This window comes from Chaetura pelagica, unplaced genomic scaffold (genome assembly GCF_000747805.2).
Source record: "Chaetura pelagica isolate M959 unplaced genomic scaffold, ChaPel_1.0 scaffold471, whole genome shotgun sequence".
Lineage (NCBI taxonomy): Eukaryota > Metazoa > Chordata > Aves > Apodiformes > Apodidae > Chaetura > Chaetura pelagica.
The window spans coordinates 45767-72750 of NW_009952430.1; the positions used below are offsets into that span (position 1 = coordinate 45767).

Sequence of the window (26984 nt, forward strand, 5' to 3'; positions counted from 1 at the left end):
CAGCCACAGCCTCCCTGTGCTCAGGTCTGGCTTTTGTCAGAGAGGGAGGTGACAAATGGGGAAATAGGAAGGGCCCGGAAACAAGGGCCCACCTGTCCCTGCTGCTGGTCTAGGAATGTGCCCCTTCCCAGTGACACACACCTCCTGCTCTGCCCCTGGCTGAGAGATAAGGGTTATCTCTGCCTGCCCCAGCTGCTGCTCACCCACCATCAAGGTGGGTATGTCAGGGGTGTGTGTGGGGAGCCCCTCTGAGGCTCCTCCTGTCCTGCCCCGATCACAGGTGGTACCCGAGGAGCTGCTCAGGTCCATGGCTGGGTGGGAGCTGCACACAAGCCCTCAGGAGCCTCTCTTGAGCAGAGGGGGCACGTGTGGCTCTGCAAGGCTCCCTGCAGGCCTGGCATTTAATCGGTGTGCACTGGGAAATGGTGCCCAAGCCAGGAGCCCAAGGGACCTTCAGGACACATGGAGCATGACAGGAATGTGCTGCATCCTGCTGCTTGATACGGGGCCTGTGCCTTGGGAATGCTGCCCTTATCTGTCCTGCTCTCACCCAGCCCCAGGCTGACCCTATCATTTTGCCATCCCCTGTCTCTGCTGTAATCTCAGGCAGGATGGTGTTTGCTCGGGGCTGTTTCTGAGGCACTGGGTATTGTCCTCTCAAGCACATTGGACAAAGTGATGACAAGGACCTGGTAAAAAAGGGTTCTTATATCACTGCTCAGCTATGCCGGGCACTGGCGGCCTCCTGTCACTGGGACACTTGTGCTTTCAGTTGGGGTCTGGCACTTTCTGCTCACCCTGCCAGAGGTGATTAGAGGAACACGTCAGCTGAACTTTCCACTGTGTAAACAGTCGAGATTCCAAGGTTAAAGTAAAATGATTTTAAACCCTGTCATCTTTCTGGTATTGCAAAAACAAAAGGCTTAACGTCCAGAAGTGCCAGCGCTCATCTCTGCTCTGTGTTCAGCTCCTCACCCCAAACCATCAGCACCACAAGTCACCTCTGACTCTGAAAAGCAGCTGGAGGTTCCTTCAGCCTGGGGCTTCTGCAGAAACCTGAGGGCTGGGATTGTGTTCCTGGTGCAGGTGCATCACCTCAGCACCCAACAGTACCAAGCAAACTCATTTGACCCTCACGTGCTGCACGTTTCACCCTAAATGGGGTAAAACTGGCTTACAGGACACATTTTTTTCCCCAGCAACGTGACAGAAGGTCATTGCAAAAGGGAGACATTTAAAATTGAGCAAATTGTTTTCAGCCAGACTTTCTAAAGATTTTGTCCTGTAAGTCTCTGTTTACCACAAGCTCCTGACAAGGCAGCTGGAGAGAAACTCTGTTTGAACTTCAGGAACACTTGCCCAGCCTCCAAACCTCAGCTCCAGTGGATAAAATCATGCTCAGGCTGCCTTGAATGTTTATAAAGGGGGGGATTTTTTTTACACTTTTTGGCTTCTTTTTTTTTCCTTTTAAATTTTCCACTCTCCTTTCCTTCGATAAGTGGCCGGGGACATTTTTACTTGAACTCTCCTTAAAAATTCCTCTTCAGACAGAGTCCTGGAACATTTCACCTTCAAAGGCAAGAGCTGTGAAATGCTGGAAAGGGAGCAGCTCAAGGACCAGCCTGGAGAAGCTGCAGGACAAACACTGTGAGCTCTTCACAGAGGAAAAACCAAGAGCAGGAACAATGGCAGGGCAGGGTATCACAGCCTGGAATATTTCATGTCATTTATGCTGGTATCTGAGGTGCAATGAAAGTCCAAGTGCTTCCTGTCCCATTCCCATTTTCAACATTGCTCTTGCCATTCAAAGCCCCCTCCTCTCCCCAAGCCCTGCCACTGTCCCCAGCTTGCTCTGAGCCCCAGGAGAAGCCCTTCAAATGGCATTATGCCAGTGGAAATCATCTCATGAATTGAGGAACCAGGAGCAATAGAACAAGGACTTCTCAGGGGGCAAAGCATCTCTCACTTGAGACCCAAAGGACAATCTGGACATGCATAGATGGCCCCAAGCTTCAAAAATGCAAGCTGCTGTCCTGGCACCACAGGACCTTGCTGGCTTTCCTGCTCCTTTCTCTTCCTTTGGGCCTCCTTGTCCTGGCACTGGGGCCTGAGTCAAAATCTGAGTCACCTCTTTGCTTTGTGTTGGCTCCCACACTGGCCTCCCTGCAGCAGCACAGGGGAAGTACTTGTGGAGGATTCTGCCTCCCTCCTCCAGCTGGGGGTGGGTGATGGAGGAAAACCCAGCTTAAGCTAGGTACTGGCTGGGAGGAGTGTTCCCTGCTTTGGGAATACTGCTCCCCATATTGCCCAGCAGTCTGGCACCCCAGGGATGATTCCCCTTTCCCAGCCAGGCAGCACCCTGCTCTGTTGGGCCACTAAACACTGGTGGAAGAAAAGGAGCCTGGGGCCACTTCACCTCCACATACTGGGATGTAGAACTTGGCAGGGCACAAGTTGGAGAATCCCAAATGGCCTCCCAACCACACGAGTGCAGCCAGGTCCTCTCCCACTCAAGGGAGGAAGGACTGTGCTGGCTCCAGCAGTATTTTGTGCACTCCAAGCCTTTGGGAAGGAAGGGGTTTACCAAGGGAGGTTCTTTCTGAGGAGACATGGCTGGACAATTGTGCATGTTGCCATGGCCATTGCTCAAGGAGCTCTCTTCTCACAGGCCTGGACATCAAAGCACAGGCTGTGCTGGACTGGGCTGCTGAAAATAATTAAATCTAAGCAATAAATGCAGCTCTTTAACTCCAGGTTGGTCACTGCCTGCAGCCCCTGTGGTGTGTCCTGGTCACTTGGCCAGCCCCTGCCCTGTGCCACCCACACAACACCCATGTACCTTTTATGGCCTCTTTCACAGCTGAGTCCACAGGAATAATATTCTTCTCCACCAGCTCCAGAGGACCTGGCCTGAGAGCAATCTTCTCATTGAGATCATCTGCCAGTCGGGCTCTTTTCAGCTTCATCTGGGTAGACTGAATGGACCCCTCTGCAGCTGAGTCTAGAAGGCCAAAGGGAAGGCATCAGTTGGGGACCTGGGGCATCTGTAAGCACAGTGATGGGTGAGAACATGTTCCCACCCCAGCACAGCCTTTCTGGGCTGTGGCAAACACCTGTGCACTGCTCAGAGCACAGCCAGAGGTGCCCTGAGGCTGAGAGGCAGCAGCAGGTTGGATTAGACAGGGCTGGTGGGCTTGGGACACGGGTCATCCTCTGGACCTTCTGGGACATAAGTCCAGCTTCTTTCTCCCTTCCCAAGTGGGAACCTCTGTTTACCAGCCTAGGTTTGGAAACCCAGCCTGCAGCTGGAGCATCTCCCCTCTGAGGCCCTGGAATGACCTGCAGTGGAAATTTCATTAAAAGCTGTCACTACTGTGAGGGTCCAAGTGGACTCTGGCTCCCACCTGCTGGGAGCCCCTTGGCCCTTGTGTTCCCTACTTCTGAGGAACAGCTGGAAAAAAGAACCTTTAACAGTGTTTGACACCTGGAGTGAAAGCCTTACACTGGAAGGTGGAAAGCTGAGTCTTTGGGAGCAGGTATTTGGAAGTGGAATGACTATGGTGCTCCAGGCCTCCAGGGGAAATAATGAAAGAGTGGAGAGGAGCACAACAAAGGCAGCAAGATCTGGAAGCTACAGCCCTACCAAACTCAGCTGAGAATTTAGATGATACAAGGTGTCTTGGCTGGCCAAAGGAAATAATCTGCAGGTCCTGCTATGACCCAAAGGGACATGTAAGTCCATGACATGCCAGGGAACACCTCCGTGTGTGTGCAGGGCCCACCACACAGCCAGACCTCCTGCTCTTCTCCAGCTGTGTCTCTCTGGCCCTCTCCATGCCTGGTGACTGCAGCTGGCTCCACATCTGGCTCACAGGCCCCAGCTCCAGTCCATATTGCTTCTATTATTTAACCTAAGGGGAAGACACTTCCCACCTGTTAACTGGGCAGTGGTGCTTGCTCCTCTGAGGGATGGAGAGCCAAGGGCAAAGCCAGCACTGACCCAGCACAGCCCCTGGCTCAGCCCTCCTGCCTGCCAGAGGGAAAACAAGCAGGGACCTCATGCTGAGAGCAGAAGCCAGCACTTAGTGTTGCCAGGGAGTGACTTGCCTCTTCCAGGGGACTGGCAGGACTTGGGGAGAGAGGCTGCACATCCTCCCTTTTCCCAAGGAGCTGGTTATCTCTGGAGATAAGAGGGACACTGCAGGTTCTGCTCCCTGTGACAGGGTGCAGCAGAGTAGTGCCAGCTCTCTCCTGGGAGGGGACACCAGGACAGGAGAGGGGACAGTGGCTGTGGCTTAGGGACTGATGGCAGGGCTCACCCTTTCATGTGGATGTGCTTCACAACCAAGTGTCACATAAAACACCAAGGATTAAGGAAAACCAAAAGATGTCCAGCACTGGGAGGGCACTGCAGCCACCTGATTTCAGTGCCCTGGACAATGAATGCCCCAGTTACAAGGATCAGACCTCAGCACTTCTGTCACTGAGTTGTCTCTCACAGCTGTTTTCTACCCCACTGTCCTCTAGAGCATCTTATACGTGTCCCTGCCAGAGTTGGGACAAAAATTACATGGCCTTGGGTCTCCTGTCAGGGAATAAGTGTGTGTCCTGCCTCCTGAAGACAAGCTCTGGACTGAATTCCATCCAACACATGTCCCATTTGAACCTGCCTCTCCTGAGCAGCTGGGGCAAAGCTCATCATGATGAGAGTCCTGAAGGGAACCCAAGTGGGGCAGGAGAAATGTGACCCACAAGGCAGGAGACACAAGGAGTATGTGGAGCAGCTCAGGCAGCCTTACCTTGTAAAATGTGCATATTGACCAGGTCTGCTCGCTCAGGCCTGCTCCTGACCTTGTGCTTGAGATAATCTTCAGTCTGCAGAACACAAACACAGAGAGTGGTACCTGGCTAGAGCAGCACCCAGGGACAGAGAGTGGCTGTCCCTGTGCCTGTGGTTCTTTTGGATTTATTGCAAACTGGGCTGAGGGAGCTCCTCAATGGCTTTTTTTTTTTTTCACTCAGACTCCAGCTTGTTCTTGGACAGGATCACAGAATCCCAGAATCCCAGGGGTTGGGAAGGGACCTGGAAAGATCCCCCAGCCCAACCCCCCTGCCAGAGCAGGGGCACCCAGAGCACATCACACAGGATCCAGGGGGGTTGGAATGTCTCCAGAGAAGGAGACTCCACAGCCTCTCTGGGCAGCCTGGCCCAGGGCTCTGGCACTCTCACAGCAAAGAAGTTCTTCCTGAGATTCCCATGGAACCTCCTGTGCTCCAGTTTGTACCCACTGCCCCTTGTCCTGTCACTGGACATCACTGCACAAAGCCTGGCTCTGCCCTCCTGATACTGCCCTGAACAGATTTGTGCCCATGGATGAGGTGGCCCCTCAGTCTCCTCTTCTCCAAGCCCAACAGACTCAGCTCCCTCAGCCTTTCCTGAAGTTCTTCAGAAAGGGAACAATGTGTGTTGATGTTGAGCTGATGATTGCTCACTATCCCCACCCCAAAGCTGTCCCCTTTCCAGTTTTCCTTGGGTTTCTTATGCCTGCAGTTTTACAAGAAAGAGCTGATGGGAAGAAGGAGACCTGTTCACTGGGGGCACTGGATCTGCTCCTAGCTTAGCACCCCATGTTGCCTTGGAGAGCTGCACCAGGGTAGCTCCAGAGCTAACTCATGGAGATACCCAGATGTGAAAATCCACTTTGCAGGTCCCTGCAGCTGTGCTTGTGATGAACATGGCCCTGAAGCCTTGTGCCAGCTTCCTCACAGCTTGAGGAACAGAAAAGCATGCAGAGGGACAATCATACCTTCCATTAGGGCCAAGAAAATCAGTGTTGAGGGCAGTTGGCCCCAAGAATACAAATATAACCTGAACCCCTGGTGAAGAAAAGCTAGAGCATGACAGAGACAAATCATCAGCCATCTGCTAATTTGAGATGCAAGAAGAAATAGTACAAAAAATGTACATAGTTCAAAGAGGTTAAACTCTTAAGGGTAAATATTAAATAATAGCACAAGCAGCTGGAGCTAAACTGGAAAATCCACAGTACAAAGTGTACAGGATCATGAGAAAAAGATTTTATAAGCACTTCTGTATCCAGGAGAAGGCAATGGAAAGTGCTGTCTTGTGTTCCATAAACAGGAGAAGTAGCTGTGGATGCTGCTGAGATGGCTACATGACTTAATGCCTTTTTAAACCATCTTCACTAAAAAGAGAAATGACCATTTATCAATCAGATGAGCAAGTAAAGAACCTTCAGCAACAAAAGAGAAGAAACTCCAGTTATCAGGTTGGAGACCAGGGTGGAGAATGCTCAGAGGATTTGAATGTTCCCAGTTTGAGCTACACAAGGCTAGAATAACAGCAGCTCCTGTGGGTCTCCAGGAAACTGGGCAATAGTGAGGATAATTTCTTGCTTTAAAAGAGCCAGAGAGAAGAAACCAGGAAATTATAAACCAGTTAGGAAGATGTTGGACCAAGTAATCAAACAACCTATATAAATGGATTTTGAAGATAGCAAGGAGTTGAGTAAGAGCCAAGATGGATTCATCAAGACCAAACCACATCACACCAACCTGATTGCCTTCTAAGGAGAGGTGACAGATTCCTGGTGCAGGAATGAGCAATGAATGTCATGTAGCTCGACTTTAAGCATGTTTTGACATTATCTTACATGGCTTTCTCATATGCAAGCCAGAGAAAATTGGTCTGGATAAGACTAACCTAAAAAAGGAGCATAGCTGTGGGTCACCAGAGGAATTCAGAACAGCTCACAGTCTAAACAGAAGAATATATCAAGTCATGTTACACAGCAATTTTTCCTACTAGTCAATAGATTCATTAATGCCTCGGATGATACAAGACATACTCCCTAACTCTGAATCATTCAGGGCTAAGAGATTACAAGGCAACATGATTTGGAGTAATTGAAGAAATGATCTGAAATACATTTGACACAGCTTGAGGAAGGACATTTGGAAAGGGCTGCACTCAGGTCCCAGGGAGCCCCAGCTAAGGCAGCTGACCCAGCACTGGGGTGGACCAAGGCTTAACCCACTGGACAGTGGCCTTAGCAGAAATTGGTTACTGCATAAATAGAGGAAAAAACAGAAAAAGCTCTGAAAAATCTAGTGACCAGCAGCTGAAACAGCCCCAGACCAGCAGGCAGCTTTCTAGGAGCCACAGTGAAGAATGATGGACCCCGGGAATAGCCAGGCCAGGTTCTGCCCCCTGTGTCTGCAAGGGTGGAGGGGAAGGGGCTGGAGAACAGCTACAGAAACCACAGGCTGGTCAGTTCAGAGGTGAGATGGCTGTGGGGACACAGGCAGCAAAATGCTTTTACAGGTGCTACAAGGAAAAAGTTCAGCACGTGCATGTATGTGGGAGAGAGGCCGAAGGGCTCAAACTGCAGCTGAAAAGCTTGGGCTGGGAACCAGGGGACATTTGCTGGGAGCACAGGTTGGAAAGCACAGGAGCAGGGGAGGGGATGTCCCTCTGGGCTCACACATCTGCCAGGAATGACCCAGATGGGGCTGTTTTGCTGGGGGGCAGGGGCAGGAGAGCCGTGCCCTGCAGTCCCTGCCTGCTGGGCTCACTGGGAGGAGGTGCTGGAGCCCCCACGAACCTGACAGGCTCCATCCCCCAACCCAGACATCTGTGACAGGACATTGACTTCAAAGCCTGCTGCCCTGGCCTGATGCCAGCCTCAAGCATGGCCAGTGACATGTTTAAACAAATATTGGACATTTTATTTACTGAAGTCTTTAGAATTTCTCACGCTTCCCCCCCATTTTTTTTTTTCCTCAGCCTGTTTGCACCAGGTTGATCCCTTGGTTGGACCCTGGGTAGGTTTGCCTGGTTCCTGTGCCAGCTCAGCTGGTGCCTGCACCTGAGGGCAGTTCAAGGCACTGGATGCATTTCCAGCCAACCCTCAGATCAGGTCCAGACTTGGCCTCAGCTTGAAATGCTGACCTGCAGGTGTGGCACTGGTCATGTTGAACCCAGCACTAACACTGTGTTTACCTGACTTTTTGCTCTGATTTCTGTTCATAGAATCATGAAATCATTAAGGTTGGAAGGGACCTTAAAGATCATCAAGCTCCCACCCCCCTGCCATGAGCAGGGAACCACTAGACCAGGTTGCACAAAACCTCACCCAACCTGGCGTTAAAAACCTCCAGGGCTGGGGCATCAACAACCTCCCTGGGCAACCCATCCCAGTTCCTCACCACCCTCAGAGTGAAGAATTTCTTCCTAATATCTAACCTGTTTTTTCTGACCTATTTATAAGCTGCACTTGTGTCACTGGGGTGCAAATGGTGGAGAAAGACCTCAGATCTGGGGTTTCTTTAGAATGAGCTGAAGCAGAACAGCTTTCAAAACACATGAAAGTGGCTACAGTTATCTGCTTTCTGTTTGCAGAACATTAGTTTGGAGGAATATCAGCCAAACAACAAATGCCTTTGAGTAATTAGCCAGAAACAGCTGCTGCTCCTGCCCTGTCACAACTCTAAGCAGGGTATTCTTGCAAAGGAGTGTAAGTTTGTTAGGGGCCGTGCTCATTAGTGTCTTCATTAGCAGACTCCAACAATGCACACAGTTTGGGTTAGACCAGACCATCCTTCCCTTTTCCCCAGGCAACTAGCCAGTGGAAGCCTTTGAAGAGAAAGACAGAGACCCAAATGTATACTTTAACTGTAAAATATATGACACTTCAAGGATACTTTGGATTGCTTGAAATTTTGTAAGCACACTCATTTCTCAGAGTTATATTCTGTTTCTTACACTAGCCATTTATTACCACAGGAGACTCAGGGCAAGTAATTTGGAGTGTGTTTAAGTTCAGAAGAGAACTTCTCCACATTTCACAGTCATTCTTCCTTGCAAAGGTCCTTTCTCCACGTGGGTGCAAGCACGTTTTGCAGATTTATGGAACAAACTCTTGTGTTCAAGCAAAACCTGCACGACTGATTGTTCCCTTTTTTTTGTGGACGGTGCCTGCACCTGAGGGCAGTTCAAGGCACTGGATGCATTTCCAGCCAACCCTCAGATCAGGTCCAGACTTGGCCTCAGCTTGAAATGCTGACCTGCAGGTGTGGCACTGGTCATGTTGAACCCAGCACTAACACTGTGTTTACCTGACTTTTTGCTCTGATTTCTGTTCATAGAATCATGAAATCATTAAGGTTGGAAGGGACCTTAAAGATCATCAAGCTCCCACCCCCCTGCCATGAGCAGGGAACCACTAGACCAGGTTGCACAAAACCTCATCCAACCTGGCCTTAAAAACCTCCGGGGATGGGGCATCAACAACCTCCCTGGGCAACCCATCCCAGTTCCTCACCACCCTCAGAGTGAAGAATTTCTTCCTAATATCTAACCTGTTTTTTCTGACCTATTTATAAGCTGCACTTGTGTCACTGGGGTGCAAATGGTGGAGAAAGACCTCAGATCTGGGGTTTCTTTAGAATGAGCTGAAGCAGAACAGCTTTCAAAACACATGAAAGTGGCTACAGTTATCTGCTTTCTGTTTGCAGAACATTAGTTTGGAGGAATATCAGCCAAACAACAAATGCCTTTGAGTAATTAGCCAGAAACAGCTGCTGCTCCTGCCCTGTCACAACTCTAAGCAGGGTATTCTTGCAAAGGAGTGTAAGTTTGTTAGGGGCTGTGCTCATTAGTGTCTTCATTAGCAGACTCCAACAATGCACACAGTTTGGGTTAGACCAGACCATCCTTCCCTTTTCCCCAGGCAACTAGCCAGTGGAAGCCTTTGAAGAGAAAGACAGAGACCCAAATGTATACTTTAACTGTAAAATATATGACACTTCAAGGATACTTTGGATTGCTTGAAATTTTGTAAGCACACTCATTTCTCAGAGTTATATTCTGTTTCTTACACTAGCCATTTATTACCACAGGAGACTCAGGGCAAGTAATTTGGAGTGTGTTTAAGTTCAGAAGAGAACTTCTCCACATTTCACAGTCATTCTTCCTTGCAAAGGTCCTTTCTCCACGTGGGTGCAAGCACGTTTTGCAGATTTATGGAACAAACTCTTGTGTTCAAGCAAAACCTGCACGACTGATTGTTCCCTTTTTTTTGTGGACATCCCCCCAGCTTGGCCAAAGCTGGATGGTGGGTGCTTGGAAAACTGGTGTGATTTCCCAAAAAGTGATGATGTCAGAGTTCTGATGTGTTCTGGAAATGGCTACTTAACTTATCTCTGCCTTCAGCAATCTGTAGGGAAGCCTGAGTGCAGTGAGATAAAGGAGCCAGGGAGAGCCTGGCCCACTTAGCCCCTTGGATGGGCTGGGTGGTAATGGCCAGGCTGCTCTGGGGGTTAAAGAAAGGAGCTCTGATGGGGACTGGTGGTGAGGGGCACCTCCTTTCCTCCTGCACACTTGCTGAAGTTAGGTTCCCTCAGGCCTGTTTGCTGCTGGCCATGCCAAGGGCACTTGTATGAGGTTCAACAAGGTTCAGTGCTGGGTCCTGCACTTGGGTCACAACAACCCCAGGCAACGCTCCAGGCTTGGGGAAGAGGGGCTGGAAAGTGCCCAGAGGAAAAGGACCTGGGGGTGTTGATTGACAGTGGCTGAATATGAGCCAGGGTGTGCCCAGGTGGCCAAGAAGGCCACCAGCATCCTGGCTTGTACCAGCACTGGGGTGGCCAGCAGGAGCAGGGCAGGGATCATCCCCCTGTGCTGGGCACTGGGGAGGGGGCACCTGGAATCCTGGGGTCAGTTCTGGGCCCTCATGACAAGAAGGACATGGAGGGGCTGGATTTGATGATCTTAAGGGTCTTTTCCAACCAAAAGGATTCCTGATTCTATGCTCTAACCCCACTGACTTGAGCAGGAAGGGAGAGCAGCAGCAGAGTGAGGAGTCAGCTGTGCACCCAGCCTGGAGAGGGAAACAGCTCTTCAGCTGGATAGACATTTACTGGAAGGGCTGACAGTGCCAGTGCCCTGATGAACTGCATCATGCCCATTGCCTGATGGAAAACCCAGGGGCTGCTGTGGAACCCCAGCGCCCAGATGGTCCTTCTGCCCTTTCAAACCTCCCCTGCTTGCAGAAGGGACCCCAGAGCACTTGTGAGCCTTGGTTTGCCCCCTGTCTCCATCTCTGGATGCAGGGGAGATGCCCTGAGCCTTGTCCTTGGCCGCAGGGCCTGGATGGAGGACACCAGAGCAGGGGACAGAGGTGGAAGGTGCTTTCCAGCATGCAAAGTGAGCCCCACGTGTTCCCCAGTTACCTTGGCTCGCTCCAGGCTTTTTCTTTGCTCATGGAATGTGGGTTGGCTTTTCAGTGCTGCAACAGGAGAGAAAGAAAGAGGAGCAGTCAGCACAGGAGCGCGGGGAGCAGCCACCGGGACACCCAGCACCAGCAATTTAATGAGTGCTATAAAAATAGCAACACCCACTAGCCCTTCTCTTTCTTGTGCTGACTAAAAATAACTCGGGGAAGCTCTGGGAAATCCCGTGCTCCCAGCCAGCCCCCGGGGAGAGAGCAGAGGGGTGAGGAGCGCGGGAGGCAGGAGGGCAGGGAAAGGGTGAAGCCTGGAAACGCGACGTGCTGCGTGGGACATGGCAGGGAGCAGCCCCAGCTCCTCCCTGCAGTGCATCCTGCAGCTTATGGGAGGCAACCACCAGCCCCAGAAGACAGAGGTGGGAAGAGAGGACTTGGCCTGCAAGCAAAAGCTGCAGGTGGTTGAGCCTGGAGGCCAGCAGGAAAACCAAAAAGACCTGCCTTGCCTGCTGGGGCCATGTGGGCTCAGCCTCCAGCAAGGGTGTTTCAAGGCAAGACCCCAGGGTTGTGGTCCTTCCTCCCTGTTCCATCACTGACTACCCTCCATCTCCTCTAGGTTCCCTCTCACTGGACATGTGTCCTGTTCTCCCACCCAGAAGCATCTGTGTGATGTGGGGGCTCCCTGAGCAGCTGCCCAGCCAGGTACCAGGCAGCAGGTCATGCTCTCAGCATCTCCTGACACCAAGGAAGACTAACCCAGAGGGGCTCCCAAAGGCAATTCAATCATCTCTGGCTCTTGGAACAGTGAACACCAGTCCCATGGAACAGTCTGTCCTGCAGTCATGGAGGACCTTGCACATTTCCTTGCTGACCCTTGTTTGGTAGAAATTCAAGCAGAATTTGCACAATGAAGGGGTTAATACTTCCCAGATCCTGCAAAAATTCTTTCCCAGCTTTGTAAGCAAGCAAAATCCACTGTTCCCACTGGGACAGGGCAGGGGAAGGTGTCCTGACCCACACAAACAGTCTGCTCCAACTCCTTTGGCAACAGGAATTCTCTTTCCATCTTCTGAATGGAATCCAATAAGGACAGACATAATTTTCACACAGGACATCCTCCTTCAGAGAAGCCTGAGGGCAGCCAGGAAATGTCTGGAGACCCTCTGAACTGGCTTTTGGTAGGTCAACACCCAGGACAACCTCCCTAACCTCCAGTGAATGGTGGTAAAACCTGGGAGGCACGTTCCTGCTCCTCCCGCTTGGAAAGCAGACACACAGACAAGCCAGCAGGACTGTGCCATGCTCTGGTGAGCAGCCAGGGGGACTTGTGACAGCTGGATTCATCAGAAGGAAAATAAAATGGTGCACATTGAGAAGATGAAGTTAGCAAGAGAGATGACTTTACAGCCCTGCTCACTGTGAAGCACTGACACTGGGAGGGTGCTGTGGGCACTGACCAGTCACTGTGCTACTCCAGAGGAAAATGGTGCAGAATTTATGCATTTACCAAGATTGTTTGGAGGAATTATGTGGCTGCTGCAGCTTGTATTAGTCTGCAAAACAAATAAAGACATGGCTAGCACTGGTTATTCAGATAACTTGTCAGGGGATGATGACACATCAGCCTGGAATGGCTGAGGGTCTGGAGCCCACAGGGCAGAGCTGCTGTGCTTGGTGGTGAGAATCTTGGACCTGTTCCCCAGGGTTGGAGTTAGAGGATGAGGTGGTGGCTGCCTACAGCAAGAGGGTCTTCCCTTCCCATGCAGCTGTTTCTGCAGCCAGCACAGTAGGGGGAACCTTGCTTTGAGGAACCCTTTCCCCTGCCAGTTGCCTGCCTCACTTTCTGGGTAGGGCCTGGGGCAGGTGCCTGTGCAGGTCTGGAGAAAGGGTTGGTCCATGCTCAGCCCTACAACCTGAGCCTCTGCAGGTGACCTCACTTGCTCTTGATTTAAAATGCTGTTGCTGGGTCCGTACCAGTTTCACTAGGAAAATAGAACTGCATATGTTGTTGCATGAACTGGGAGCTTCCTCCTCAGTGAGGCTGAAGAACAGGGCAGGCTCTGCTTTCTCCTGCCCTCCTGTGCCTCAGGAGTATGGCCACAGCCCAAGGAACACAGATCCCCCTTGGCTTTCAGAGGATCCTCCACACAGAGTCATGGGGCTGAAGGAACCCACAGGCTGCCCTTGCCCACCAGCCTGAACTTGTCTGAATTATCTACAGCCTGTCTCAGTGGCACTGATTGTTGTGCCAGCAAGCTGTTCAGTTTACCACCTGCAAACATCTGACAACCAGAGTCACCACCTTCTGCTCCTGAGCATCTTCCTACAGGCAGTCCTGCCATCCTGTGCTGAGGCCACCTGAAGGTCTCACACTTCTCAGAGGAGCATCCAAGCAAGTGTGAACAGAGCTCAGGAATGCAATGGCCTTCCTCTTTTCCAGTCAAAACAAACACAGCCTAGGCTTTGGGAGGAATATTGATCTCCCTGCTCAGGTAACACTGACACTTCTCCCTGTGCTCTTCTCTGGATACCAAATCCCAGCCAGCTTCCTCAAACTTCCTCCAGGATTTCATGTGGACTGTGTCACAGAGCCAGTGCAGCAGGCTCTGCCTGTAGCCACCAGCTCCCCTTCCAGCAAGGGCTTCTTTGAGCTCTCAAAGCTTTTGTCCAATCCTGTTCTGTTACTCTCACCTTCCTGCTCTTTTCTGGTCTCTGTATAAATTGGATCAGTTAAAAAAAACCCAAAGTTTCTCTGTCCTGGGATTCCATCAGCAGAAAACCTATGCAACAGGTTGACACCAATCCTTGTGCAAAATCTATCAGATTTTGGGAATGTGGGATCAGGAACATGCTCCAAGCCTGGTACCAAACCTGGCTTTCACCATCTCTTCTCCCTCCAGAAGGGCTGTTCTCAGTCACCAAGGGTTACAGCTCTATGGGTTCATTTCTCACCCTCCTGCAACACATGGGAGCTGAGATCCTGTCCTGGTGCACCTCCCAGAGCTCACCTGCTGGTCCTCAGAGCTAACAGGGCCTGAGGATGTGATGTGTGGTTAAACAAACAGGAATGACTGCACATGTCCAAGTCCAGGGGAAGCTGCCTGGGGCTCCTTGTATTAAACACTAATATCTGACACTTCCTCCTGAGGGCAAATTCAGCAGTTAAACTTTGCACATTTGCTTTTGTAATACCAAAAGTGCCTTTTCTTCTATTACTTTCAGAGCATGAACTGTGCTCAAGCTTTCCAAAATGACCTTCATAGAATCATTAAGGTTGCAAGAGACCTTAAAGATCACCAAGCTCCAACCCCCCTACCATGTGCAAGGAACCCTCCCACTAGATCAGGTTGCACAAAACCTCATCCAACCTGGCCTTAAAAACCTCCAGAGATGGGGCATCTACAACCTCCCTGGGCAACCCAGCTCAGCTCCTCACCATCCACCATCACCATAGGAAGAATTTCTTCCTAATATCCAACCTAAATCTTCCCTCTCTCAGTTTAAAACCATCCCCCCTTGTCCTGTCAGTGTCTTCTCTGATGAAGAGAAGTCCTTCTTGAACAGAAACCAGGCTGCAAAATGTCAGCCTAGAAGCTGGGAGTGCAAAGCAGTGACAGGACAACACCTTTCAGTTGCCATCAAATAAACTGGGCCTAATCTGAGGTCTGCAAGGTGTTAAATGTCTCAATATTTTGCTTGAAGCTCCAGCTGCTGGAGTCCTGTGATTGAAATGCTCACCCTTGGGTGGGAGGCAGGGAAAAATTCAAATGTTTGGACAAATAAACAGAAGGAAAATGAAAAGAACCTGCATTTATCAGGTCTGGGATCAGTTTGGGATCATGATTTTTGTCCTGCTCAAGTTTTCTTAATTCCTGATGCTGGCAATACTGTTCTGAGGAGGTGTCTGTTGCTGGCTACCTTGACAGAATCCTTCAGGAAGGCAGAGGGATGGGCAGGGGGCAGCCAGAGGAGCTACAGCCACACTCCTAGTGACTTCTTGTTCTGCTGTTTAGACAAGAGCTGCATCACAGTCTGTAAGGTCACCCAGGAGAGACCCAAGTGACAGAGCCTTTGGAAAGGTGTGATCTTAGGAGGGGCCCTTGCTGAGACAGAAAGGATGATCCTCTGCTTTGGTCCCAGATAATCAGGGATTCATGGAGCCTGAGCCATGTGAGGTTGGAGGTGCCCACAGAGCAGGGCTGAGCTCCCTTCACCATTTTGCCAGTGGTGCTACAGGTGTCATGATGCACCCACATGCTTGTTCTGCTACTGTGGGACAGGGGGCAATGCAGCTGAATGTTTGGATGGCAACCCCTCGGCATCTCTCCTGCCTTCACTTGGAGCATGACAACCTGTGCAGCACCAGGGACCACGGTATTTCCACAAGGCAGGAAGCAAAGTCCTCCCTGGCACCCACCTGCTCGGAGCAGGGCAGGTCTGAGCAGGCAGCTGGTGCCACCCAGTGCCCCAGAGGTGCCCAAGGTGAACACAACCCCTCTGAGCCAGGAGTGGCTGGAAAAAGCAGAGAAGGTACTCACGGGGCATGATGCCTTGGTCTGCCAGCTGCTCACGGGTCCTTCTCTGCTGGAGCCGAAGCTGTAAAACTGAGAGAGAGAGAGTCAGGGAAGCTGCAGGATTTCATGGATACATCTGCCAGGGACAATGGGTTGGGGGTCTGTGTGTGGCACAGAGCTCTGGCACTGATCCCTGCTGCTGCTGGACCAGCCTTGCTGCAGCAGAGCTATAAGGACTGTCAAGGAGGGGCTGTCTAGGCTGCACCCACTCACCCCTGCCTGCACCCACCCATCCCTGCCTGCACCCACCCCTGTCTGCTGCAGAGGGACGGGCAGGACAGGGCTGCCCCTGGTGCACAGCACCCTGGAGCCTGGGGCAGGCTGATCCTTGACTGGCACCTGGACCAGCAGCCTCAGATGACCGTGGCTGCAGCTCACATCGTTGCTCAGCTCTGAACCCTGCAGCTGGGAGGTCCCCCCTCACCCCAGCACTGTGGGTTGAGCAGAGCTTTCCAACTCCATCACCCTCCTGAGGGCCTGGCAGCACATCTCCACCCTTGCAAGGCTTGGCACTGGATGCAGACACACTTCGTCTGCCCAGGAGGGTGTAGCTAATTGGGTAAGGAGAGATAAGTGCCATCTCTGTATGAACCACCAAGGACCTGCAGTCTCCAGTGCACCTTCCCTTTAAAACCTGCCAGATGGGAATGAACCACTGATCAGGCTGACAAAATGGCTTTAGTGGCACAGCCTCAGCTACAGAGCATGAGCTGGGTGTCTCAGATGCACCTCCCAAGATCTAGAGCAGGCAGGGACAGCCCAGCAGGCAGGGTCAGCCCACTCATGCCAGGCTCTGGAGCCCTGTACAGGACTGCACGGCTTAATTCATCTCCTTGCTCACTGCACCTTTGTGTTTGCAAATTTATCTCCAAGATTGGCAAGGTATCACAAGGTAAAACATCAAAGTCACTTCTGTATTTTCCTGCTGGAAACCAGGCACAGGTTGCCACCAGGACCTGTGTTTTTCAGCAGACACAATATAACTGCACACAACAGAACAGCCCTGGGCTGCATCCCATAGCTGCCTGAGAGAAGGAAGAAGTATTCCAAGTATTGGAAGGGAAGAAGAGGCAGGAGCAGCAGTTTTGTCCTCAGGAGCAGCCTGTTGAGCTCTGCCAACAGCTCAGCTCTGCAGCGCAGCTTCCCTGGGACATGAGATGGAGCTGAACAATAATCCCTTCCAGAGGAGTCCCCCAGGGCACAAGGCTCCCTCAGATGCCATTGCTTGTGTCTCTTCCATATCCCCTATACAAAGCACATCTCACATTCAGAGCAGATGTTCAGTGAAGGCCTCGCGTGGGACCATGATCTGCTGACACATTTCAGCACTTGTTTGGACAGCAAAGATGGATTCTTGCTGTGAGTGACAAATGTGGCCTTCAGAACTGGCAAGGTCTGCATGCATGGTGTGCCCCTTCTGCCAGATGGAGCTGGTGACTAGAAGTCAGTGGCTGCCAGGAAACCTGTAGCCCTCCATCACCCCATGGCACCACCTGGTCAGGGCTGGTTCTGCCCATGGACAAAGATTTAGACCCTCACTGTAGGTATCTACATCAGAGCCAGACCTCTGCATCCCCTCTGCAGGAGTCATCCCCCTCAGGGGACCCCAAAACCAAACTAGTCACTCCATGCCTTAGGAATGTCTGCCTTGCCTCCTTGCCTATAGAGGCAGCCTAGAGGTGACCAGCTCATGGTCCCCATGGTGAGGTGGAGCCCAGTTTGTGTGGAACCTTCTCTGTGACTGGTCACAACACTGAAGAACCACATGCAGAGCTCTGCACTTGTAGAGATGTGTCTTTGTGGAGCAGGTGAGCCAAGGGAGGTTGGAGACTGCCCAAGAATCAAGAAGCTTTGTAGCTCACCTGAGAATGGTTCTCTGCTCTCCTAAGTCCTGGTCCAACGTCCCAGGCATTAGAGCATCTTGCCTTAAACTCAGCACTCAACATCCCATCAACAAACAGGAACTGGAGACAGCAAGGACTTCTGGAGGCCCATGGACCACCCTGCCAAGGGCACAGCAGTCTGTCCATCTTGCTGTAGGACACCCCAAGGGAGGATTCTCCATCACTGCCCTTCACAGTTCCCACAGATGCCAAATCATTTGCACCATGTCATTGCCTCCTGCCACAGCCAGGCCCAGAGACCCAGAACACCCACACGAGCCAAGGGGATGCTGCCAGCCAGAGGACCATGCCTTCCAAGCCCACATTCTCTGCTTCTACTGCTTATTTCATAGCCCTTCCTAGCAGGCAAATAATTCACCAGCCTCAGGGTGCATGCAGCTGCCAGCCAGGCCTGCTTAGGGAAAAAGAAGGTGTTAGAAATTCCCTGGAAGCATAGGAAGGTGATGAGGATTTCCAGTGTGGGGGCCATAAGACTTAGCATCTGCCTTGATGCAAGAAGTGTTGACAACCTGTCCAGGTCTCACTGCCATAGCTCTCCTGTTGCTTGCCTGCAGGAGCAGCACACAGCAAAGCAGAATTCCCAGATCCTGCTGCAAACAGGGCTGATCCAGGGGAACCCACCCTGCACAGCTGGTCCCTGCTCTTGCTGACCCCCTCTCCTTTGCCTCCTGTGCCAAGCACTGCTGATGGACCATCACAGAGGGCACCTGATCTTACTTAATGATCATTTTGTGCAGGGCCAAAAGGTTTCCAAGTTGTTTCTCATGCTGGCAGATGTAAAGGCTGTGAGCAGCAGTGGCAGAAGCTGCTCTGAGCACGAGAGCTGAGCTCCTCCATGGGTGAGTGGCTCTGGGCAGGCCACGCAGCCTCCCCCACATGTGGGGTTCATCTTGGGCCACACTGAGCTTACAAACTTCCCTGACCCGTTCTTAAGCCACAAGGAAAGGGGGAAAACTTTATCCAGCCTTGTTTGATCAGGGGAAGCTGACAGAAGATGTGAGGACAAGCATGTCCATCTCCAGGAGCAGCCCCAGGTTGGAGCAGTCACTTCAGCCACTGAACATTCACCCAGAGCTGGACCCCCTCATGCAGTAGGATGCACACCTTGACTCCCAGGTATCACCTCTGTGAAATTCCAAATCCTTTTGCAAACCATCTGAAGAAACGTCGCTGGGGACAGATAATAAGAGTGAACATCCTTGCAGGAAGAGGTGAAGAGCCCATTGCGTTCTGCACTCTCCAAGTCAGCACTGCAGCCTGCAGCTCAGCAGTGCCAGCTCAAGGCTTGCACCTTTCCCTCACCACCCCAGGGAACATCCAACCAACCAGCACTTCGGTGCTTCTTGAAGGGGACTTGCAATCTGACTTGCAATCTGTCTGACCCAGCTGCATTCCTGTCCTCTCCCTCCTACGTGCCTGGAGGCCTGAGCTCTGAGCCCTGCAGTGACTCACTGTGAGGATGCTGTCACCCATCACCTAAGGGAATCATCTTTTTCTGGAATACCCTCATTTTTCAAGGAAACTGCCTTGCTGACACTTTAGAGGAATGGTTATATTACAGAGTGATGGCTGGAGTACCACTGATGAGACAGTCTTGGTCCCAAACCCCCAGCATCCTGTTTCCTTTCCTTGGATGGTGGGAAGACCTAGATGACCTTTAAAAGTCCCTTCCAACCCAAACCATTCTAAGTACTGCCAAGGGAGCAGCCATGCACACTAGTCACTCTGTGACACTATCATCTGAGACACTGCCTTGCTTCCAGCAAATCTGCTCCCTCCTGTGGAGCCCATGATGAGAAATCCCTCTTCAAATGCCAGGCCATGCTAGAGCTATTCCAGTGATTTTGCTTGTGAACTTTTTCTGTCAGAAAGAATCCTCTCTTCTGTCCTAGCACCATGTCCCACTTAGTGATACAGCTTCCAGGAACATCCTGTGCAGTGGGGCTGCATCATCAGTGCAGTGAAGACCTCCTGGCATCTGTCATAGCTTGCTCTGGTGGCCCAAGCTCTGAGCTCTGCCCATGACCAGCAGTCACGAGTTCTCCTCCTCCCTAGGAGCTGATCTCAGAGCTTTAAGAAGCTAAAAGGACTCCTTGGGCCAGAGAAGGCTCCTTGGAAGCTCTGAGGCTGCAGGAGGCTCTCCCAGTGTTCAGCTCAGCCTCTTGGCTGAGGCCATCACTGCTTCTCAACTTCTAACTCAGCACCAGTCCTGACAGCCTCTCTGGGAGTGGCAATGACTGGGGCAGATTCCCACCTGCTCCAGCTCTTCCCAGCTCTCTTAAGTGCTTTCAGGTGAAATCCCAATAATTTCTGCTTTCGTCCCTGCCTGGGCTGTGCCAGCACCTTTGCTGTGGTTGGAACCCAGTGCAATAGCTGTGCTCTCATCTCCCTCTGGACTAAGTCCCTGCTGCAACTAGCACTGATGGATGGTCAGACAGTTGCCTGCTGCTTCCTGCACCACCAGGTTCTCCTTGGCTACGTGGTGAAAGGGACCAGCAGAAGCACCACATTATGGCAGTTTGACCCAGATGTGTGACCATGATGGGAGTCAGCAGTTTGACAATCAACTCAAGCTGGCATTGCCACCAGAAAAAGCAGCAGCAAGTCCCTGTCCCCTCTGCCAACCACCCCAGCAGCTCATTCCTGCCCTTCGTGGCCCAGAGCTGGGGTCTTCAGAGTGTGGGTGCAGCTGAATGGTGCAGGGGATGGGGGCTGCTCTGCTGGGGCCAGGGGGGAGTTGGCAGCAAATTGGGAAAGGGGTGATGGAGAGGAGGGATTCCTGGTTTCCAGCAGCTGCAGATGATGTGGCATGTCAAGCAGCAGCTGAGCAAACGTGAAACGTGTTTATCCACGGCCATGGTGTGTACCAGAGGAAACCTGGTGACCACCCCAGCTCACACACTGGCTGGCAGAAAACAGCCCTGTTTTGGACCCATCCTTCCATGAGAGGCAGAACTGCTGCCTGCAATGGGACTGTCTCTCCAGATGGTGCCCGAGGCTTTCTCCTGTGGGCATGCCAGGGGGAGAGGAGCTGTGCAGCAGGAGATGCACTTGGGATCCAACTGTCCTGAGGTGCCAGCAGGGCAGGAGCAGGGCTGGCTTGGTGGCAGGGAGCATTTGTGTTGCTGTGGCTGTTCCCTGCAGCTGTGTCAGGAGCAGGAACCTGTGTCCAAAGCAGGATGTCCACACGGGCAGGGCAACCAGGAGCAGCTGTGCTCCAGCCCACTGAGCAACAGGCTGACCCTGAGCTGCTGGTGTGAGGGCTCTACCTGGGTGAACCTGTTGTCACCTGGAGCTCAGTGACAAGCCAGCCAACCTCCTGGATGCCACCACTGTCAGGGTGAAGCACTGGCCCAGCAGAGCATCACAGATCCTGCTTTCCTGGAGCTGCTGGTTTGCAAAACCACCTTGGCCAGGCTCTGTCCTGGGCCCCTCCATGGCTCTCAGCCCACTTGCTCTGCTGACAGCCAAGTGCCACAAAGTGATTTCTCTGTAGCATCACATCTCCGGGCCCGTGGCATCCTCTGACAACATGGCCTGTGTGGGACCTGTGTGGGACTTCTGTGAGCAGAGACAAAGCTCAGCCAGCCCCAGCCTGGCTGCCAGCAGCACTGCTCAGCCCTGGCACTGCCTCACAGCAGGGCCCAGCCCTGCCAGCCTTTCTCCTGCCCCTGATGCCCACCCCTTCAGAGGTGGGAGTGTTTTACCTCCTCCCAGGCAGATGTGCCATGAGTTTGTGTGTTACCCGGGGGCTGCACTGCACTGGAAATCTCATCTCCATTGGTGAGAACAACATCTCTAAACCCATGTTTGAGCCTGCAGGTGCCTTGGAAGAGACATAAGACCAGACCCAGCTAGCAAGAAGCCCAGACCACCAAAAGGACATAGGTTGACACTAAAGTACAAGCAGCTGGGAAATTCCTCTCAGACTTATGTGTCCATCATAATGTGCAACCCCAGCCTCACCATGGTCCTGAGAACAGGCTGTCACCAGCCCTGCCTGGAGTCATCCCTCCAGCATCCCCATGAGCAGCCCATCCATCCTTCCCTCCAGGCACACTGAGGTTCAATCCATGTTCTAACATGCACCTGAGTGCCTGACTGACAGACAAACATAAGCCTGTCAGCTAGAACACCAAAGTGTGAGATGCTGGAAAAACAAAACCCAGCACAAACTGATCTACATCAAGTCAGTGTTTTACAAAACCCCCATGAAATCACAAAGCAGTGTCATCAGTTACAGCCAGGCTGTGGTCTGAATGCACACACTGATTGTGATCTGCACAAGCTCAGGATCTGAGAGGAAACACACGCACATGCTTTATCTTTGGACACTGGGAAAAGGAAAACAAAGGTTCTGCCAAAATGCCTGGCTTAACACCCTACCAAAACCTACTCTCTTCTGCCTTTATTAACTCGCTGGTTTTGGTCCAAATCACTCTCTCCACCACAAGCAGACAGAATAAATTCCTCTCCCATCTCAACCAGCTTCATTCACTCCCTGTGTATAAGCCTGAACCCTTTTTCTCCAAAGACCCAGGCAAGTCTTCTGTGCAAATCACACCCACGTGTCCACAGTTAGGCCTGGCTGTTACCCCATGCCAAGCCATGCAGAGCCCTATTTAGAGTGTTAAACTTTCACTTCTCACCAATTATCTGAACCACCACTGATGTTATGCAGATGTTGGCCTTGTAAACTCTCTTTCCATGTTGCTGGACAGAGAAGGTCAGAGTTAAGGTTAAGTCTGCATTTGCCAGCTTTGTTTGCTCTGCCCGATGACAAAGGCTCCTGTTGCTGCTGTACAATCAGTTTGTATTCAAAGCAGGAGATCACTTTACAGCAAGGATCATCTCTGGGAAGAGTTAAACATGTTTCTGGAACAGCCCTTGGATGTCCTAGCTGATTTAGTGCAGTCCCATTGATAGTTGGAGCACATGGGATAGCACGGCAGGCTTGAAGAATCATCATTCCTGCAAAATTTGTCAGGATGACCTCAGATCAGCATATTTATCTTTGGCAAAACAGACAAAATAAACACACACACAAATCCTCGAGGGAGGGGAGGGGGAGCTGAAAGGCCTGCAACATGTTGGTTAGCCTGATCTGTCTCCCCTGGAGCAGTGCCTGGTGCCCTGCACTGGGGTAGCTACTGTCTCTCCACACTGCACAGCTCAGATGCTCCTTCCCTGTGGACCAGTGGAGAGGCAAGAGAAGGAGACAGCACTGTGGGACTTGAGGGAAGGCTGCTGGGCACTGTGTGAAAAAGCCACTGCCTCTCCCAGATCAGTCTTCCCTGGGCAAACTCTTCCTTTTCCTTGCTACTGATGCTGCCAGATGGAAGCAAGAGACTGAAAAGCTGACCCTTGAGTCACCCTTGGAGGGACAGCTCGATGCCACCAGCCTGCAGCTGCCACCTCCTTGCCCCACTCTGCCCTGTGCCACAGGGATTGAAGGGATGCTGGGATGAGGAAACAAGCAGCAAGTAATATATCTGTAGCACCCTTCCACACACACATAGCTCTATCAGCTGCTCAGTGCGTGAAGGTCACGGAGAAAGTGACAGCAAAAGTTGAGTTATTAAGATTATTAAGTTATTACCATTGGCCTGGAATCCTTCAAAAGGGATTCAGACTCATCATGAGTTACAGAGCACAGCTAATCCTTCCCAAACCTGGGGAGCAAGCAGCCTCACACCTGCCTGCACAAGACCCTTCCCAAAGCACTTTGAAGCTCAGCTGCTCAGGCCTGGTCCCTCCTGGCTTCTCCTTTGCTCACCTGGGCCAAGCTCCACAGCTGGGTGAGCTGCTGCTGTCCCGGAGCCTGTTGTGTCCCCTGAGCTGTGCAGGGGGGTGTGTGCAAGGTGAGGAGTTGTTTGAGATGTTCATCCCTCTGCCAAGAAGGACAGTAATTCAGAGCACTGCTCCTCCTGCCACGCTCAAGGGGCTTCCCAGCTCCAGACCCCTGCACATGGTGCAGGGACACCAGGGGAACCTCTGTCCCATAGACACCGCACAAAAGAGATTCGACCCCTTCAACCATTAAACACTAGCTTTCCATCTCTAATCCCCAAGTTACTAAAATCCCAGCACAAACTGAAGCAGCATTCTTGATTTGTTTTTATTCCTCAGTGTCCCTCTTCCCTGCCCAGTCCCACGGGCTGCCATGACCAGGGTTGTGCTGTGGCCACGTCCCGCGTCACCTGCAGCCGCCCCAGCCATGGGGCAGACATCCAAGCCCAACTCAGACACAACAAATAGGCAGAAAAATATTGTCCCACGGGAAACCTATCCCTCACAAAGCAATAATGAGGGATGGCAGTTGTGAGAATAAGCCACGAACCAAAGAACACCCCACAAACTGACTGCCCTTGAAATGCTGAAAGACACGAGAATTTATGGAGGCGAAGACCCACACACTTTCCTTTGACTGGAGAATCATTGGAAAAATATGTTTAGAGATCCCACTGTTGGTTCCCTAATAAAGCCAGCTGACAAATAAACCAGAAATGAGCCTTAAAAACAATAGTGGTTCATTTGAGAAGAATGCAGGGCCATGCAGCACAGCCCATCCTCCTCTGTCAGGGAGGTGGCAGTGTTGCTTTGTAGTTGCTGGAGAAAGAGTTACAGACTTGAGTTTTTTTTCCAATGAACAGCAATGTACCATAATATACCAACAAAATCTAAGGAATGACTTAATCTAATGAAATGTAAGATCAGAGCGATATGGAAACCACACCAAAGCCCTGGACCCCAGTTTTGTATATTTCTGCCAGACTGGGACACTTGTGTTTGCACACACGCTCTTGGGTTTTCAACCAACTGCCAACTTTGTATTTGCTGAGAAAACAAAGTTTAAGTTGACCACCCAGCTATCTAAGAGATTCTGATAACACCACTCATGTCTACCATCAATATCATAAATCTCTGATTGCATTATCTGCACGGGGAGGCACAAACACACACGGTGTGGGTGACACGCCAGACCAGGGGCACGTTCCAACGTGACCACCTCGCCCGCTCTTACAGCCTCCCCAGCGGCACACGCGGCTCGTCCGCCCCAACACCCTCACAGATAATATTCCCAGGGGAGAACATCACCTCTGGGAAGGTCAGAGAAAGCTCCCGGAGAACGTGGGGTGGGTTTTTTTTTTTTTGACATTACCAAAAACCACAGCACTAAGTTCTGTTGGTTAAAAACACGACAAGCCAAGACACCCACTCACAGACGCGGCGATACTTACTATAAATACAGCCCGTGAATAAAGGCATGAACATCCAGCAGAGGGGCTGATTTAGAAGCGACTGTCCCATAATTCACCTTCACTCACCTTCACTCAAGCTGAACGTCCTCCAAGAAGCCCCTGCCTGGTGCTTCCCCTAACTTGGGAGACACAGGCATGTTTTACTTGCAAACCCTCCGAGAGCGGCAATCAATTGTGTGGCTCCGGTTTTATTTCTCTGATGATGTCACTTTAAATACTTCTCGTGTTCCATTTGTTATTTTTACTTCTAAAAATGACGCATTTCTTCAAATTCATTTTTCTCCAATTAGTCACAACTCAGTGGAACAAAGTCAGGGCTGCCTGCCTGTCAGGGAGCGCGTCGGGCCCGTCTGCGCCGCGAGCAGCACAGACAGACCCAGGAGAGCACCTGGAATATACCGACTGTGCTGGGTAACTTATTTATCCCAGTGGATAAACAAGCCCTTTTTTTTTGGCTTCCTGCCCAAATCCCTTCCAGCAGGGCCAGGGCAGGAGACCCGGGAATTTCAGCTTTACCATAATAAACCACGGGCATAAATTGGAAGACAATGAAAAAACAACAAAAAAAAAGCCAAACACCCGAACAGCCACCAAACCAACAGCACCAAGAAGCAACAGAGAGGAAGGAAGGTGCATTTCTCCACTTGTGGAATTGCCTCTGTTAAGAGGAAAGCTCTGCCACCCCTGAATGTTTTGCCCACGTGCTGCTTCCAAACATTTAATGCAAAACCATCTGTGGCGACAGCTCGAGCGGAGAGAGAAGTTTTAAGAGAAATCTCAAGGTTTCCCCTACCTGATCTGAACTTGCTCCGGATCAGCAAGGAGTGCTCAGACCCCAGGAGCGTCATGGTGACTCGGGGAGGGGGGCAGGTCCAGACGCCCCTCACTTTAAACCATTAACTTCCTCCAGAGAGAGAAACCGGCCGGTTAGTGCTGGGGATTCATCCAACCCTCCTGGACTCTCCGGGTGCTTTTCCAGAGCAGCGAGCGGCTCGGGAGGATTTGGTCCCATCCAGCACTGACCCTCCAGGGACTGTGGCACTGATGGAGGAGGAGGGGTCCCTGCCAGCAGCCGGGGGTCCTGCCTTGATGTCACCGTCTAGCGGAGCAGCGACTATCGGAAAGGGTCTCAGCACAGACACCAGTTTGATATCTGATACTAATTACTACGGGCAGGGGAGCAGCCAATCAGGGCCGGCCCGGGGAGCCGCTTGGAAATATCAACAGAGCTGGAGTTTAACTCTTTGGAGTGTGGGGAGGGCAAGGGCAGCCAAGCTGGTTTTGGGGAGGGGTCTGTGTGGGCTCCCTCCAGCAGAGGAAGGGCTGGGGTTGGTGTCAGTGTCCCTGGAGAGGGGACAGCAGGTCATAGAATCACTGGCTGGTTTGGGTTGGAAGGGACCTTAAAGCTCACCTTGTCCTAACTGCCCTGCATGGGCAGGGACACCTCCCACCAGCCCAGGCTGCTCCAAGCCCCATCCAACCTGCCCTTCAACACTGCCAGGGATGGGGCAGCCACAGCTTCCCTGGGCAACCTGGGCCAGGCTCTCACCACACTCACAGCAAAGAATTTCTTCCTCAGTTCTCATCTAAATTCACTCTGTTTTCTCCAGACTGACCCTCAGGCTTCTGAGTCTTCCCTTGAACGTCTTAATTTTCTAGATCTCTGGTGTCTGTCCCTGTCCTCTGACCTCTCTTCTGTCACCTCTGTCCTGTGATGGGCAGCAGAAGGCAGTGCTGAAGCTGGAAGCTGAAGCAGCGAGCTCAGCACTGCCCCAGCCCCTTGCTCACCCTCTGCCACTTGCACAGCATCACTGGCCACCTTGGCCTGGCCCATCACCCAGCTCTGTTTCCACAGCAGAGCTGCAGAGCAGTTGGCATCTTGTGGATGTGCCATGGGGCACTTCCAGGGATGGGGCAGCCACAGCTTCCCTGGGCAACCTGGGTCAGGTCCTCCCGTGTGAGCTCCATGTTGGGTGCAGCTCATTAGCTGACAGAGCT

The 26984-nt window shown here is 51.8% G+C and overlaps 1 protein-coding gene across 1 annotated transcript in view; it reads right to left on the reverse strand.

Moving 5' to 3' along the window:
• MYOCD (myocardin) overlaps positions 1-25834 on the reverse strand; it is a 35945-nt gene extending 10111 nt beyond the window's left edge. The window contains exons 1-5 of the mRNA XM_010008253.1: positions 25780-25834; positions 15785-15850; positions 11254-11309; positions 4800-4875; positions 2832-3001 (exon numbers count right to left, since the gene is read on the reverse strand). Of these exons, the coding sequence (XP_010006555.1) occupies positions 2832-3001; positions 4800-4875; positions 11254-11309; positions 15785-15850; positions 25780-25834 (423 nt within the window). The remainder of the gene's footprint in view (positions 1-2831; positions 3002-4799; positions 4876-11253; positions 11310-15784; positions 15851-25779) is intronic.
• Positions 25835-26984: the final 1150 nt, after the last annotated feature.